Source organism: Erpetoichthys calabaricus, chromosome 1, assembly GCF_900747795.2.
Source record: "Erpetoichthys calabaricus chromosome 1, fErpCal1.3, whole genome shotgun sequence".
NCBI lineage: Eukaryota > Metazoa > Chordata > Cladistia > Polypteriformes > Polypteridae > Erpetoichthys > Erpetoichthys calabaricus.
Window position 1 is genome coordinate 245,661,163 of NC_041394.2, and position 18,026 is coordinate 245,679,188.

The window sequence follows — 18,026 nt, forward strand, 5'->3', positions numbered from 1 at the left end:
TATTGAGGATTTGTTCTGTTCGGTGTATTGTATTGTATTGTATTGACCCCCTTCTTTTGACACCCACTGCACACCCAACCTACCTGGAAAGGGGTCTCTCTTTGAACTGCCTTTCCCAAGGTTTCTTCCATTTTTCCCCTACTAGGTTTTTTTTTGGGAGTTTTTCCTTGTCTTCTTAGAGAGTCAAGGCTGGGGGGCTGTCAAAGGGCCTGTTAAAGCCCATTGCGGCACTTCCTGTGTGATTTTGGGCTATACAAAAATAAACTGTATTGTACTGTATTGTAAATATAGAAATTTCTAAAGGGTTCACAAACTTTCAAGCACAATTATACAAACGACTCACAAGTAGTACCTAATCATGTGTAATTATGGTCAGCTGACAATCACCTTTGGGTCATTTGAGATTAATTTGTCATTTGTGTAAACCTGGAGTTTCCAAAGCACTGAGGTTTAACTACTTATGCAAACACTAACTTTTGAGTTTCTCTACTTCAGTTGAAGATCTACAGAAATGGTTTGACTTTGGAAATGAACTGTTACAGCATGAGTTCACATTAAAAATACAGAACGGATAAATATGGGTACAGATCTTTTGTTAGCACAAAATTATGATGACTTTCAAGGGTACTTGATACTTTTGCAGACCACTGTATATTAATAAAATGTGCATGATGAATATGAGACTTAACTACAGACTGTCACCTTTTGTTTCATGTAACAAACAATACTGGGCACAATGACATTTGCTGTGTTTAGTTCCCCAGGTCTAACTGAGCAGAGGTTTTAGGAGAAATGAATGGCAGGGGATTCCAATTGCTCAGGTGGGCCGATTATTATCAGCACATAAAACAGCTCTGAGTGTGGAGGGTTGATTCTCATGACTGTCATGACATGAGAAAAACTGAGAACTGGCCATGATAGAAAAGCAAGCAATTTTGATAATGACATAAAAGCACTGATCAGAGCCATTGGTGAACACTTGGACATTCCAAAATAAACTGTATGGAGTATTTTGAAAAATAAATAACTAGCCACAGCAGGTTTAAGCCACTTCCAGTGACAAGGCTGTCCCAGGAAGACCGCAGCAGCGGTTGATGTTAGAGGTGTGAAGAGAAACCCAAAATTAACATCCAAAGAAATAAAAGTCTACAGAAGAGCTGCAGGAGAACTGAAGAGAACAAATACAGTAGCCACACTACAATATGAAAACTTCTTATCATCACAAAGAACAGAAAGGCTAGACTGCAATTCACACAAAAGTACAAAGATCACCCTGAGGGGTTCTGGAGCAAAGCTTTATGGACAGGTGAGGTAAAGATTAACTTTTGCCAGAGTGATAGAAAGGGAAAGTAAGGAGAAAGAGAGGGACAACTGATGATATGAAAAGCACACCAGCTCATCTCTAAAGCATCGAGGAGCCAGCGTAATGGCTTGGGCACAAATGACAGCTTCTGGAAATGGCCTTTATTGATCATGAAAATCATAATGGCAGCAACATGACATTATCTCTTCTCAAATCCAAACAAATGCCTCTAAGCACAATGGACAGAAGTTCAAAATACAGAAAGACAATGACCTAAAACATACTGCCCCCCCTAACCAAGGAGCTCATCAGAAAGGCGAGGTCAGACTCCTGGTTTAAGCACAACTAAGAATGTATATCAACTCTTAAGAAGAAACCATGCCAATGAAGTTATCAAGAGTCTGATGAAGTCACTGGCTCCCACACTTAGGCAGTTATTGTGTGTAAGGGATATGCGACTAAATACTGACTTCAACCAACTATAATTTGCTTCAGATTTGTTTGTCCCAATACTTCTGCTCAAGTTAAACCAGGGGAATAAACTCAATCAAAGACATTTTTTCCAAAACTGTTTATGTTGTATTTAAAACATTGCACAGAAATAAAAGATGACATTCTGTACTTTAGTTAAGTTTATGAATATATAATAAAAATATAAAATAATATGTAGGGCCCTGCGAAAGTATTTGTCCCTCTCGGTATTTATCCTGTTTTGTCACCATACAATCTGGAATTAAACTGGCTTTTGGGGGGGCTACTGCCATTTGATTTACATAACATGTCTACTACTTTTACAAGGCACTGTAATGTAATCCTCTTTAATAAAAACCCTGTGTGCATCCAGGTGTCGTGTGTGTGTGTCTTCTGGTGAAGTGCGCATGCGCGGGGCACAGTGTGATGCGCGATATTACTGTTAGAGAAAGTTACAGGCGTTTTACAGAAATACAAACCAGTATTACTGCGAGAGGAATTTAAAGGTACACAATACAGTGATGCATATTACAGCCACATACAAGCCAGTATTACTGTCAGAGAAAATTAAAGGCATATTACCGACGCGCACGCCTGTATTACCGCCACAGAAAATTAAAGGTATATTACGGACGTACAAGACAGTATTACTGTCACAGAAAATTAAAGACACACAATACACGGCTGCAGCCCACGAAGAACGGTCAGCTCAGCAAGTAAACATCAACAAAGGAAAGGCTGAAAGACAAAGAAAAATATGACCAACAAAAAGAATGAGATCAAAGTCCCTTGCCATTTAATATAGACTGTTCCTACTAATGTTTATGCACTACTGTTCTAGCGCCCGTTATTGTAACGGGCTTAATGACTAGTATAATAATATTTTGCTTCTCACTGTATTGTGGTCTAATTCTGACACTTCACTCTGGGTATATTTCTGTATCCCCAGTAAAGAAACCTGCATGAAGATTTTGAAAAGCAGTTGTGAGTGGAAAACAAATAAAAGACTTGAAAAGGTGGGATTCAGAAATCTTCTTGAAAGAAGCATAGTATGCATGGCTAAATGTTGCAGTACATGAGATTAAAACAAAGACACTGAATCAGGTAAAGTTTATACTTGAAAAAGTACAATATTAATACATTACTGTCAGTGGGAAAACACAGCAGTTTGTTAGCCTACAATTTCAATTTGAAATCATTTTGTTTGTATATCAATCCTGAAAAAGAGAAGTGGTCCATCTCACCTCCTTGTTACACGGCAATCTGCTTCCTAGCAAAATTCCAATGTAAACTTTGAGAACAAAACGAAAACAAAAATACAAATACTACTTAAACACAATTTCCCCAACATGCCACAGTCACAATTCACAAATAAGGTTAAATGTTACATAAGAAAATTTCTTAATACTGTTAAACTACATGATTTCATAGTTGTAGGCAGAAATGGTAGGACCCCTGAAAGTGTTTACAGTTAACAGCTCACCTCTTAAAATTGTCCCTTCACATTAATGAAGGAATATTACAAAATTATTCTATAAAACATTTACAGTCATTTAGATTCACTGAACAATTATTTCATAAAGGCAAACACAAATGCATTCAAATACATCTGCAAAGGCATACTTAAGATACTCACTGAGATGCATTATCAACATAGAAAAAGTTCTTAAATATAACCAAAGCACAGTGTGCCACTAATGGGAAAGTAACAAACATAGAGGTAAAGCTCAATTTGTATGCATTAAATTGGCAATAATGAGCACATATGTTGCAATGGAAACACAATGATGAGATCCATTCCTCCAAGCTGTATTACACTCTTGAGAATGGGTCAGCATAATAAATACATTCTTCAGAGATGCATGCAAACATATTTGTTAAGCCCCATACCTAAAATAGTCAAAATAAATTGTATTCCACAACTGGATGAAGTCTGAATTCCTCAAAATTATTTTTGGGAGTAATATATTTGGTTACACATACTGTTCCACTTCTTGTGACTAAAGAATGCAACAGCAGATTGTAGTTTGACAAAAAAAATTAACCTCTGTTCTGTATTACAACGATGACAAATATATGACTTTGGACCCCTACGTATTTATTTCTTACTTAAATAATTAAGTATATACTTAGACATAAAACTAAAAGGGGGTATTGTTAAAAAATATTAGTTACTATACAAAGAGTGCATAAATACCTTGAGCCAACAGGTCAAACTAATAGCCATTATTACCTCTTGAAACTTTTCTTCAGTGTTACACTGCAAGTCTCCTTTGACGTGTGCATTAGCTTGTTCACATTCAACTTTCTTCATTATTGTGCTATGAATGAAACTTATAGACTTTGGCCTACCCAGGTGAGATTAATTAACTATAACTTTGAAACTGCTACTATAAAGATCTGTTGTTACCAAATCCCCAAATGGCCCTGTGCAAAAGGAAGACCTAAACAGAGTTGTCATACAGAAAGCTAAGGCAAATTGATACATACAGAAAGGCTGACACAAATTGTAGTTGTAATGCAAGACTTGTCCAAGACAAATTATCCTGTTACACAAAACTTCAGGAATGTACAGTATAAAATGTAATAGCCATACTGGTCTGTTATATTTGATTTGTACAAAGCTATTTTTGTCAATCTGCACTAAAATAGCAAACAGATGAACTACTTTGTTTAGAATAACAAATCTATTTGAAAACATTTTCTGTATTGTCTCTATATTAAAAAAAACAACTTTCTTCAAATTTACATAGAAAGGGAAATATCTGGGAAATTTTAGCAAGGCATAAGCCTAAATAAAAAGTAACAAATCACTTTTTAATGCCCTGAAGCCAAAACTGGAAATTAAGAGTCACCTAAACACTAGGCAAGTAGTATCTTAAATACAAAACAAACAAAAAGAACAGTATTTCAATGCAGTCACTTAGGACACACAAACAAGTTCACATAGAAAGCCACTGGACCCTCAGCAGCATTTCCATTTTGTTAAATATAGACAGTAGTCATTTAGCAGCAAGTGATTCCCCCAATAAATAACACACTTTTTGCAGTCCAGCTCAATAGCCTCAACAGCTACACTTTACAGGTAGCTGTAAATTACTGGCTTTAACAATAAAGGAGAACCTTAAAACTCTCTGTACAAAATAATGTCACACTGTGACAGGCAAGTTAAAAACAAAATCATTCTGCACATCTGATGAAAATAGACCCTCCTTTTCAAAGAGGTCTACAATGAGGCATAGCAGAACAGGCCAGGGCATGACAACTTCACTCTATCCTTGGCTGGCTGGCTGGAATAGCTGAAACTCCCATTGCGGGGGCTTGTCTAAAACAGCATACTTTGTCTTCTGTTTTTGCCATGTCCTAGGGAAGAAAAAAAAGGCAATTTCATTAAATCTGGATAATCAGATATGAAAAAATGAACTGAAATTAATTTCCAACATTTGAAAAATATAATTCTCATAAACATGTCTTTTGACAAATTCATATTTTATAAGTGAGCCTGGTACACATGGATGACTTTCTTAATGGTAAACAGTTCATAAGAGAAAAGCAATTAATTTGCACAGCCAGGTGATTTGCTGCCCTGTTCATTAGTGTTGTTTCTAATGTTGTTCTTACAAGTAGTATTACATAAAAATAAAAAATACAGAAGCATTTATCTGTTTTTCTCGGCCCAGTTTTCTTAAAGATAGGGTTGCATTAAGCTGGAGTATATCTCAGCAGTAGTCGGAGCAAGTTAGGAACTGAACTGGACTGGGACGGTATTCAGTTGGAAAGCAAACACTCGCAATTGGCCAATCAAGTGTTGCCAGTTAAACTATCATGCACATCTTTGGCCTCTTGCACCTCAAAAAAACTTTTTTTCTCCTTTTACTACAGGACTACATAAAATAAGAAGAAAGAAATGCTCTGTATTGCTACCATACTTTGTGCAATGGATTTCAGCAATGTGTTGGGGAGTACTCTAGCTTCTCTGTAAGTTATGACAGTGACAACCATCAAATAGTGGGTTGATATTTACAGTGTGCCAAATATGTCACAGGAGAGTATCATACACTGGTGCTAAACACAAAAACACGCTGACATACCTGCCTAGATGCCACACTTCTCTATCAATACGTGGAATTAGAAGGAAACACAAAGCAACACAATAGAAGCAACACACCAAAGTCTCCATACCACAATTTTCAACCTTTCCTAGCTGATTTAATGTTTACTAAAGGAATTGCTGCAGCAGCTGAGATGGTCATAGTAGTACCGACTTAGTAGCTGAGAATGCAGGCTGCCATTCTAACTACAGACATTTTGACATCTGTGGTTACAGAGACCTACCTGACTTTAACAACAGTAATATGTTGTTACAAGAGTCATGCCAGTGAAAACTGCATCATATAGCTAACAGAGGCTGTATGGACACTAGATTGGGAAAATGAGACTTTTCTGTGACCAATTACAAAATATTGGAAATGCATTAGTAATTTTGAGTCTGGGGACACAAATAGAATATCTGCTCATGTCATTAATATTAGAAAGTAATGCAAGTGAGTCTGACCTCTCAGCTTCTTTGAAGGAACATAAAATTATATGATGGCCTCTCGAAGCAGAAAACAGGAGGTAATGTATCAATTTGAATGGTCTTGATTTAATTTTAGAACAATATAATAATATAATATGCTTACTGGTATTTGTCATTTTATATTGCTCCACATATTTATATAGATTTATACATTTAATATTTCAGTTATTTATACTCATGCAAAGTCCTAAATAACACAGGGCCAGACAACCCACCAGAGGAACAGACAGCAGAATAGTAAGTATGACATCCATAGAGTCTGTCCATAAGAGTCTGTCATGTCTGAGGTGTTTGGTGAACTGGTCATGGCCCAGGAGACAGACAACAAGCCAATGGGCAGTACTGCCGAGGATGAGAAGATCTCGTACAGGGCAGTGGACTGCAATCTCTTGAATGTTGAACCAATTATATCCTCACATTAGCAAGTTGTCTCAGCATTACAAAGTCAAATATGTACAGAATTGTGATTGCACTGTATTGTATTGTATTGAATCATACATTTTGTGAATCATTCCATGTACAAAAACACATTATACAGAAATATAAATCTTCATCAAATTTGGTGAAGGAAAACTGCTGATATAGCACATTCAGGCACCCTAAAAGACTCTACATTCCAGAGAAATAGAACCATAAAACTAAATGTATAATCAAACAATTACAGTGCATCCGGAAAGTATTCACAGCGCATCACTTTTTCCACATTTTGTTATGTTACAGCCTTATTCCAAAATGGATTAAATTCATTTTTTTCCTCAGAATTCTACACACAACACCCCATAATGACAACGTGAAAAACTTTACTTGAGGTTTTTGCAAATTTATTAAAAATAAAAAAACCTGAGAAATCACATGTACATAAGTATTCCCAGCCTTTGCTCAATACTTTGTCGATGCACCTTTGGCAGCAATTACAGCCTCAAGTCTTTTTGAATATGATGCCACAAGCTTGGCACACCTATCCTTGGCCAGTTTCTCCCATTCCTCTTTGCAGCACCCCTCAAGCTCCATCAGGTTGGATGGGAAGTGTCTGTGCACAGCCATTTTAAGATCTCTCCAGAGATGTTCAATCGGATTGAAGTCTGGGCTCTGGCTGGGCCACTCAAGGACATTCACAGGGCTGTCCTGAAGCCACTCCTTTGATATCTTGGCTGTGTGCTTAGGGTCGTTGTCCTGCTGAAAGATGAACCGTCGCCCCAGTCTGAGGTCAAGAGCGCTCTGGAGCAGGTTTTCATCCAGGGTGTCTTTGTACATTGCTGCAGTCATCTTTCCCTTTATCCTGACTAGTCTCCCAGTTTCTGCCGCTGAAAAACATCCCCACAGCATGATGCTGCCACCACCATGCTTCACTGTAGGGATGGTGCCAGGTTTCCTCCAAACGTGACGCCTGGCATTCACACCAAAGAATTCAATCTTTGTCTCATCAGACCAGAGAATTTTCTTTCTCATGGTCTGAGAGTCCTTCAGGTGCCTTTTGGCAAACTCCAGGCGGGCTGCCATGTGCCTTTTACTAAGGAGTGGCTTCTGTCTGGCCACTGTACCATACAGGCCTGATTGGTGGATTGCTGCAGAGATGGTTGTCCTTCTGGAAGGTTCTCCTCTCTCCACAGAGGAGCTCTGGAGCTCTGACAGAGTGACCATCGGGGTCTTGGTCACCTCCCTGACTAAGGCCCTTCTCCCCCGATCGCTCAGTTTAGATGGCCGGCCAGCTCTAGGAAGAGTCCTGGTGGTTTCGAACTTCTTCCACTTACAGATGATGGAGGCCACTGTGCTCATTGGGACCTTCAAAGCAGCAGAAATTTTTCTGTAACCTTCCCCAGATTTGTGCCTCGAGACAATCCTGTCTTGGAGGTCTACACACAATTCCTTTGACTTCATGCTTGGTTTGTGCTCTGACATGAACTGTCAACTGTGGGACCTTATATAGACCGGTGTGTGCCTTTCCAAATCATGTCCAATCAACTGAATTTACCACAGGTGGACTCCAATTAAGCTGCAGAAACATCTCAAGGATGATCAGGGGAAACAGGATGCACCTGAGCTCAATTGTGAGCTTCATGGCAAAGGCTGTGAATACTTATGTACATGTGCTTTCTCAGTTTTTTTATTTTTAATAAATTTGCAAAAATCTCAAGCAAACTTTTTTCACGTTGTCATTATGGGGTGTTGTGTGTAGAATTCTTAGGAAAAAAATGAATTTAATCCATTTTGGAATAAGGCCGTAACATAACAAAATGTGGAAAAAGTGATGCGCTGTGAATACTTTCTGGATGCACTGTATATCTGTATCCGTTTTCTTTGATCGTTTGTACTAACAGTACTGACCCGGAGTAAGTTTACCTCGGTTTACGAACATCTCTGTACACGTACAAATCGGGTTACGACCAAAAAGTCTGCCAAACTTTTGCATCTGTTCACGACCACACACTCAGTATACGAACAAGCCAGTTTCCCTTTTGGTTTGTGCGTGCCGATGATTTCTGCACGTGTTCAGTCTCTCCCTGTGCAGCGAGCGAGGCAGAGAGAGAAAGACATAGAGAGAGAGATACGTGCACACACACACACACACACACACACACACACATGTTCGCGTGCGAGAGAGAGAGAGAGAGCTGGCATAAGGCCGAGAAGGCAGTTAAAGAATGCACTGGGCTTGTTTTTAAAGAGACTGATTCGAGCATTGCTTTAACCTCGTTGTATTTAATGAAGACTTTTTTCTATTGGATTTTAACCTCCACTTCACTTCTGTTTACGGCGATCGGTTCATAGCGTGCATTGTTGCAATGTTATTTTTCTTGGTGGTTTATTAAATTACGGATTTTTTCAAATGTTAATTTTTTTTTCCCTGTGCTTAAAACTCATTAAAAAAAGTGTTTTTAGTGAGCTGTTCGTAGCGCTATAGCACAAACTCTTGCAATGTTAGTTTTCTCTGTTGTTCAAGGTTTTCTCAAGTGTTATTCAATGTTTTTACATTTAGTTTACTATTACGCTGTGCATTCTATGGTATAATTAACTATATTTGTGCTTAAAAATCTTGTAAAAAAATGTAAATGTAAAAAAATATATTTACATACAGTTTGTACGGTCTGGAATGGATTAATTGTATTTAGATACAATTCTGTGGGGGAAATTACTTTGGGTCCCGAGGTTGCACTGTATTGTTAATTAAAGGAATTGTTAATTCAAAGAGTCAATATATTCCTATGTACAAGCAGTTCATGTTGTGTCATGTAAACTTGTTTCTTTGCAATTTATCTTTTCTTGAACGATCAGATAAATTCTCATGACACTTTGAAACGTGAAGAAAAGGGGCAGGCTCTATGACACCTGCATTTGGACATTTGTCTCATTCTTGGCTTTTTTATATTTTTTATATTAGTATTTAACTGCTCTTGTTAATGTAAGTGAAAAACTGCTAGAGTGTGTAGGAATTGTAATGTACTGATCAAATTTATCAAGACCATGGTTTATAATGGGACTGTAAGCTCCATGTTTAAAACTCCATCTTGGTTGCTGTGAGAGCTGCACTCATTATAAACACGCAGCCATTCAGGTTGAACAGTGTCCGAGAGTCGAGACTACGTGTGTGCTTCCTGGGTAGAGACTCTTAAATAAGGGGCTATGCCTTTTAAGTGTGACAGCAGCTTTTAGTGGAGACAGGCAGAAACAAAAAACACTGCTGTGACTCATGATTAGCACAAAATAGAAAAGAACAAATTTCAAACCACTAAAAAGATATTTAGCCCTGTTACTAAAAAGAACTAAGCTCATGCATCATAAACTAAACTTAAAAGTATATACACCACAAATTAATTCACAGCAAATTATTACCTCTAAATTTACTAGTTGGGCAGCACGGTGATGCAGTGGGTAGCGCTGCTGCTTCGCAGTAAGGAAACCTGGGTTCGCTTCCCGGGTCCTCCCTGTGTGGAGTTTGCATGTTCTCCCTGTGTCTGCATGTCTTCCTCCCACAGTCCAAAGACATGCAGGTTAGGTGCATTGGCGATCCTAAATTGTCCCTAGTGCTTGCTTGGTGTGTGGGTGTGTGTGTGTGTGTGCCCTGCGGTGGGCTGGCGCCCTGCCCGGGGTTTGTTTCCTGCCTTGTGCCCTGTGTTGGCTGGGATTGGCTCCAGCAGACCCCTGTGACCCTATAGTACGGATATAGCGGGTTTGATAATGGATGGAATATACAAGTTAGAAGCTTTTGTAATTTCTTGATTAGATCTTACAATAACATGAATTGATACATTCTGTGCATGTAAATTACAACCTTAAAAGAAAACATAACTTAAAATAGAGAAAATGTCACTTTAAAACCACAGTATTTTTCAGGCCAATTCAACTAAGCAGCAGGTGTTTACAGTAAACAAGGAAAACCAAGAAAAGTTACGTATCAAATAAACTTAAACACTGCTTAATTATGAAAACAAATATAAACATAAAATTCCCATTCATGCATTTGCTGAACTCACTTATTCCATTAAAGGGTCAGTGAGAGCACTGGCAGCATGACAGGAAACAATTCTGAATAGGATATTATATAAATAAAACAAATGTGCTTAATTACCCGTTTCTGGGTACGATGAATTTCGAAATCCAGGGTCTTTCTGCAGCTGAATATCCTTCAAAGTAAATATTGATAAACCTGTGCATAAATTAACAAAACAATATAATTAAAAACTTGAAGTTGCAAACAGTTTTGAAGGCAAGAATTATGTCTGTAGTCTTAAAAATTTTGCCAGCTCATTTAATCTCAAAAATGGTAAAAACAACACTCCATTCCCAAAGCCCAAATTCAGGGTGGCTGGGGGCTGTAGTGTATCCTAGTAATATTGAGTACAAGACAGGAGCCAGTCCTGCACAACACACAAGTCTACACATACACACACACACAACCATCCTAAGTTAGAACCATCAATTAACCTAATGTGTATGTCCCTTGGATGTGGGAGGAAGTAATAAAAATAAAACCTACTGAAGAAAAAAAAACAAAAAAAAAACAAAGCAAAATCAAAAAAAGGTAACTGTACTAATTAACACTACTTTAAAAAACGTCAAGTTAGATATTAAAAATAGTTACTGGACTGGAAAATATATTATGTGACAAGAATTGTGTTGAGAAAACTATTTTTGTGCTGTGAAAATGAAATAGGGATTCAGAACCACACTATGCCATTTTTATAAACATCTTTGTCTGGACAAGAGGTTCACAACCTTTTTTACTGAGAAGTACAGCTCTACCTGTTACCAATCTAAGTGGGCTGCATCATAAAAATGATCATTTAGTGTCCCTTTGAAGGAAATATATTGGGCTTACAAATTAAACAGAGCATTTACCAGTAAAATCATCAGTATTTGTTCAGTAATTGTTTGAGACAATATCTTTGCAAAAACTCCAATGAAGAAGAGCACAAAGAAAAACTAGTACACCTCTCTTCTACAATTAGTAAGAACAAAACCAATTCCACAACTCTCATTTTAATAATTAAAAAAACCCTCTACAATTTACTTTAAGACCTTTCTAAATAAAATTGTTAACTTTTTTAAACAGTAAATGCTTATATAGGAGAGGTGTCTTATGTAGTTTAGAGATTAATTGTATAGTCAGGAGACAGGTAAATTATATTCATTAGACATGAATGAAAATATGACTTAATTCTGTACACTACTGAGAAAGTGTGCTCATATAGCGAGGGTTACCTGCACCAGTATAAGCAAATAGGAGGAGTGGTAGAAAACTAAATTGCTGTCTTCATAACACTAACATTTATTTTATGTGCAGCTCACTTCATCTTTCAATTTTTTGACTCTATGACTTGGAACACACAAACTTATTGATCATTGTCACTCCACCTATTTTGCACACCCCACCTCCTAATTGTCTGTGGCTTGCAATTTCTGGTTGCAGCATGTAAAAACAGAACACGCAATCAGAAGCACTTAAGAAGCATCTGCTAAAAATAAACATGTCAAGGAACAGACAGTACCAATCATTTGTTAGTGCATCTCAGTAGCATTCATGAACTTGGCCAGGCCACATGTTCAAATGAGAAGGGGTGCAGGTTGAGAAACCATGATTCTAGACCTATAAGCAGATGGCATACTGTCTACCTCCATCTCAACTTTTTGACATTACAACAATATCTGGTATATTAGTCTTACATACTGCCTATCTGGTATCCAATCTCGTATAGATTTGGTAGTGGTTTTCTTTGTTTTTCTCTTTTTATGTTTTTATTCTTCTATTGATTTTAAAATTTTACCTCTGTAAATAAGAACAAAAACTGTTGTTGGCAAAGAAATAAAACTTATTAGCTATCTAATGTTAGTTGCATTTTTGTCAAATTTAAAATCACTCATCATTAACTTCTGCTTAAGCACTCAATGTAATTTGACTGTAGGCAGTCTTCAGTTCCACTCCTGCAGTATTTATTTCAGACACTTAATGATGATGTCAAAAAAATATAATACTTAACACACTTAATTATTTTTATTTTTGTCATAATTGGCAAAGACAACATTGTCATTTGACTGCTGTTTCATGGACTTAGTGTTCTGGTTACTGTTTGTGTGAAGTTTGCATTTTCTCCCATAACTTGTATTTGGTTTCCTTTATAATGCCAAAGATAACTGTGTGCTTTTATTTGCTATTAGTTTACCTTTGAAAGTATAGCTAGGAAACTAAGCACTTAAGCTGAAAGTCAACACTACAAAATACTATAAAACAGGTGTGCAGACTGTTTCAGAAGGTAGGGTCCGCCACCTGTGAGAGTCGCATTGTAATAAGTGGCTACTTCTAACAATAAAGTTAAAGGAAACAAAATCAAAAGTGAACTTTATTCTAGACAAAGTTGTTTATTTGGTGATTCCAGTCTGGATTGCTTGTTATAAATCTGGTTTATGTATGAAAAAATAAAGAGTCTCAAGAACTGCAGCTTAAAAGTGACTAAATGCTCATCAGTAATACAAATAAAAGGATGGTGGAAGAAAAAGATCTCACAGAAAAAATCACCATATTTTTTTTTTTTTTTTTACAAAGGTCACTTCCATAACTTTTCATTGAACATTACTGGGGATCTCCTACATGTACACTAGCATGTCAGTACCTTACCTATATATAACAAAATGTTTTTCTAAATTGATTTTAGAAATGAGTAACTGAGGGGCAAGGGCCATTATAAAGAAGTTTGTAACTTAGGCTTTCAGGAAGCTAGCAACCTAGGTGTACAGGAATCTCACAGTACTGGAATAAAGACACCCAGACATTGTTCAATAATAGTACAACCTCTTAGAAATGGAAAATACCTTGGTGACAACTCTTTTGAAAATATAACATGTCAATGTATTTACCAGGTTTGAAGGCTTTTTTTCTGTTATCCAGAGTTGATACTGATACCTATCCAGACATGATATGGACACTGGAGATGCATATTAGTGCCAGGGGTAAATGTGATCCAGCTACCATATACTAATACAATCTATATATGAAACGCACGCTGAACAGGGTCTTTGAGAAAACTAACAGTTACTGCAGGTTATATGTAACATGTTTTGAATATTGATGAAGCAGGTTACTTTAAAAAGATCTCGGGGACATATCTTTGACATCCCTGCTGTTGCATGATTTTTCATGACTTAAATATATTAATGTTATCTTTCAAATATTTTCAGTAATCTTGCAGCTCCCCTGAGAGTTTACCAAGGCCGTCCACTGAGCCTTTCTGAATAAGAACCATTGCCGTGGAGCATCTGCTGGCAGTACTGTAGTACTTCCCTCAGACCTGCAAAGACTTTGGGCTACCCACTGTATTCTCTGGTCTGACAGAATTCCAAATCCTGAGGCTCTCTCATATACTGGTATCCCAAGCAAGTACATCTGGTTACTTTCTGCTTCTGATGGCGCAAACATGTTTGGCATATGCAGAACATTTGAATTCCAAAAATTTATTTTTATGGAAAAGTCATTACCATGAAAATGTCAGGAGGATGTCCTAAACTGTGATTTAAAGATAACTACAAGCACGACATAGCATGGGGACTAGAATAAATACAAAGCATCGGGATTGGCATTGGTGTATTATATGTAATATATATATATATATATATATGACAATTTTATAGGTCATGGGTCATTTTATCTGCTCCTAACATTGTATAAGAGCTGACCAAGACTGTATGACGGGTGATCAAAAATTTTTTTTAGAATGGCCTATTAAGAGACAACCAGTAAAACCAAGTTTTATTTTTTTCAACATTTTCCACCTGGACACTAATATATTTATTACAATGTTCACTAAGCTTTTCTGTGTCTTTCAAATACATTTTATCGAGATTGTGCAACTTTTATTTGGGATCTGAGTTGTCATTATACCTTATACTGCAATGAAAACTATTTGTTAGTACTTGCACTGGTACTGAAAGATGCAGAAACAACAAAGGGTCTTCAAAAAATGGTGCTTTAGGATATTTAATCACTACACTTGTGAAAGGCACAAGTGCCCAGATTGCATAAAAGGAAGACTGATACAAAGATCACTTGGTATTCTAGGCAGCAGCACATAGGAAACCATAACTGAAAGGTTGAAAAAAAAAAAGTTTCTAGGTCTGTTTATCCAGCCTTTTTTGCCAACCAAAAAAGCTGTTGCTGAAGATGTTCATGTAATTCTTAGGTGTGTGGCAATATAAACAAACTCTGCATATACTGTATTATGTATGCTTCTCTGCTTTTTCCTTAATAACACCCTTTTCTGGTGACAGAATGGCCGAAGTTTGCCTGTATGTAAAATAGTAATCTTAAGTTCTAATGACAACATCATTCAAATAATGTCTTCTAGTTATACAATCGATCATTTGCCATTCTGTGACATAAAGATAGGATATGAATAAAGTTCATGACACACATTATGCAAGAACGCTGGCATATGATTCTCCTTTTAAGTTCAAAAGAATTACTTACTTTCAGGTAAACTGTACACCCTTGTTCCAAGGCTTTTAAAGTAGGTATGTTTCATGGACTCTTCTGCAGAAATTCTCTTTTTAGTTTCATACTGAAAACAAAAATTATAGTTAAGTTAAGCAGAAGTTCAACATTTAGTAAGTGGACATAGGGGACTGCTAGTTAGGTGCTGAAGGTGAAGGGGAGAAATGATTAATGTATAAATTCATTTTATAACCTAGTACATTCTGACTAACATGTATATAAACAGTGCAAAAAATAAAACAAGCATTTCACTGTATGTTTTATTGGAAATTTTACAAAATGAAAATTTAGGAAAAATATTTTTTGTATGACTAACCACTAGAAAGTACAAGACAGATTATTTGGGCAGAAAATAACAATCTAAAGATTTTAATAAGTTAAATAGCATGGTGGAGAAAATATGACCTCTACTGGAAATTTAAAGCATTATGAAAATTATAAGCAGAAAGCAGCACAAAACTTTGATATACATTGAATTACCATTGTGCGAATTACCGCACAATTCCAAGTACTTCTGATGATTTTTGCAGTACTAGGGTGTTGTACTGTGTTAGCCATTGTGGATGCTATGAAAAGTCAAACAAAATTACACTTTTTATTGGCTGACTAAAAAGATTACAATGTGCAAGCTTTCAAGGCAACTCAGGCCCCTTCTTCAGGCAAGATGTAATACAGAAACTGGAATTTTCTGTGTTTATATAGACACCAGGACAAATACAGCTGGTGACACCTATTAGTTTACTCTTTAATATAAGGGTGTAATTTCTTGCACAAAATAAGGTCCAAAATGGCTTAAGAATTGGAAGTTTTTGGGTTTTCAGGGTAACAAAAAGGGGGAACCCCAAAAGGCTTGACATCCTGCATAACTAGACTAGAAGTCAAACAGTATGTCATATTTGGGTGTTTTCTCATACTGGTAAGTCACGAAGCTCTTGGCAAAGAAAACTGAAGTGATTTCAAAGTGTGCATAAGTAATTCTCATGTACTCAAAAAAGGTTAAAAACTAAACTTATAGCACTAGACAAATAATTATAGCATAATAGCTTAAAAAGTAAAACATTACAACCATCAAGACAAAATAGACGGGTATAAAGAGGATATGGTTTATCTGTTTTAGTTTGTCTTTGGGGCATAGCTAATCTGTGAAACTGCTCTGCTTAAACAGACCTTGCTGCAATATTTGACACTATTAATCATGATATTCTACTATCCAGAATGGAGAATAAATATCCTGGGTGTCTCTGGCACTGCCATCTAGTCCTATCTTAATCAGTCTTGACATTAGTAGGTCCAGCTCAACACCAGACACACAAGGGAGTCCCCTCAAGGCTCTGTCCTCAGCCCTCTGCTGTTCTGTATCTACATGCTTCCCTTTGGCAATATTATTTGTAGCTCTGGACTAAGCTGACATTTCTATGTGGATGATACTCAGACCTGTTTCATTGTTAAATGTGAAAGTTCATCACAGATTTCTCAGCTCACAACTGACTTTTGTGAAAAGAAATGCTCAATGCAGAACAGTTCTTTAAAATTAAACTAACAAAAACAGAAGTTATGCTAATTGTAACTAAAGCTCATCTGAAGAAATTAAAGTACTTTTCATTCACTCTCGATTATAGTATCATCCTATCTTCATATTCTTGGAGGAATCTTGGTGTAATTTTTGATTCCTCCCTTTATTATTCAAACCACATAAAACACATTAAGAAACTTTTTTATTCTGTCTCTGTAACATATCGCGTGTTCACGCATTCCTCTTCTTTTTTAATACTGAGAAAGTTCCCGATGATTTTCTTACATCGCATATTTTCTGCTGTAACTCTCTGCTGGCATGCACCACTGCTAACATGTTATCTTAGCTCAGCTGGTTCATAGCTCTGTTCTTCCAGGGGTTAATATTATTAATTCACTGGAGCCGCTTACACTTGAACATGCTATATGCAATTGCCACAAGTAAAACATTTCTGCCTCATATTAATTCCTGCTGTTCCTAGTGACTTGGTTTTTGATGATGGTCACTGCAAAACACAATTTGTGTGGCATGATTTGAGCATGGGAAAGGTGTTATATACAGTAAATAAAATTTATCATTGATATTATTAAGCGGCGAAGTCTTTTTTTTGAGATACAGAGTCAAAACCACCTGTATATCACCTAGTTCATAGCTCTAATAGCAAAGGAGATTCTTGGATCTTGGCGATAGGTAATATTTGATGCTAATAATTTACCGATGGCCAGGAAAGTCATTTAAGAGCTATACCTTTAGGAGAAAACTGAAACAGAATGTACACACTAGGAATTCTACAAAGCAAATTTCAATGTCCATGATCATAAAAATAGAAAGATGCGTTGTAAAAAATAAACCAGGACATTTTAAAATAATTTGCTTCACTAAATAATAATTCAATTTAAGACAGATTCTATCAAAGAAACTTAATTCTCAATTACTAGTATTTAAATTTGTTAATTGCTAGCAATGTACAGATTCTTCAGCATAATTAGTACTACAAGAGTAACGTCACTCACAACCTTCAAAATATGTAATCTGTGTCTAACTTGACAATCTGAATCTACTTATGATTTCTGTTCCATATTCTGAAGCAATGATGAAGTTTTTGCCTCTAGTCATGTAGTACAAAATTGCCTTAAACAAGGCCTGTCCCTCTTCACTAGTTGAAAGAAGCTGGCTTTCC

The 18,026-nt window shown here is 36.6% G+C and overlaps 1 protein-coding gene across 1 annotated transcript in view; it reads right to left on the minus strand.

Moving 5' to 3' along the window:
• Window positions 1-2,870: 2,870 nt before the first annotated feature.
• The window catches only part of cdk17 (cyclin-dependent kinase 17), a 206,036-nt gene continuing 190,880 nt past the window's right edge, over window positions 2,871-18,026 (minus strand). Inside the window, exons 16-18 of the mRNA XM_028813614.2 lie at window positions 15,310-15,400; window positions 10,921-10,998; window positions 2,871-5,137 (exon numbers count right to left, since the gene is read on the minus strand). Coding sequence (XP_028669447.1) covers window positions 5,100-5,137; window positions 10,921-10,998; window positions 15,310-15,400 — 207 coding nt within the window. The 3' untranslated portion in view covers window positions 2,871-5,099. The remainder of the gene's footprint in view (window positions 5,138-10,920; window positions 10,999-15,309; window positions 15,401-18,026) is intronic.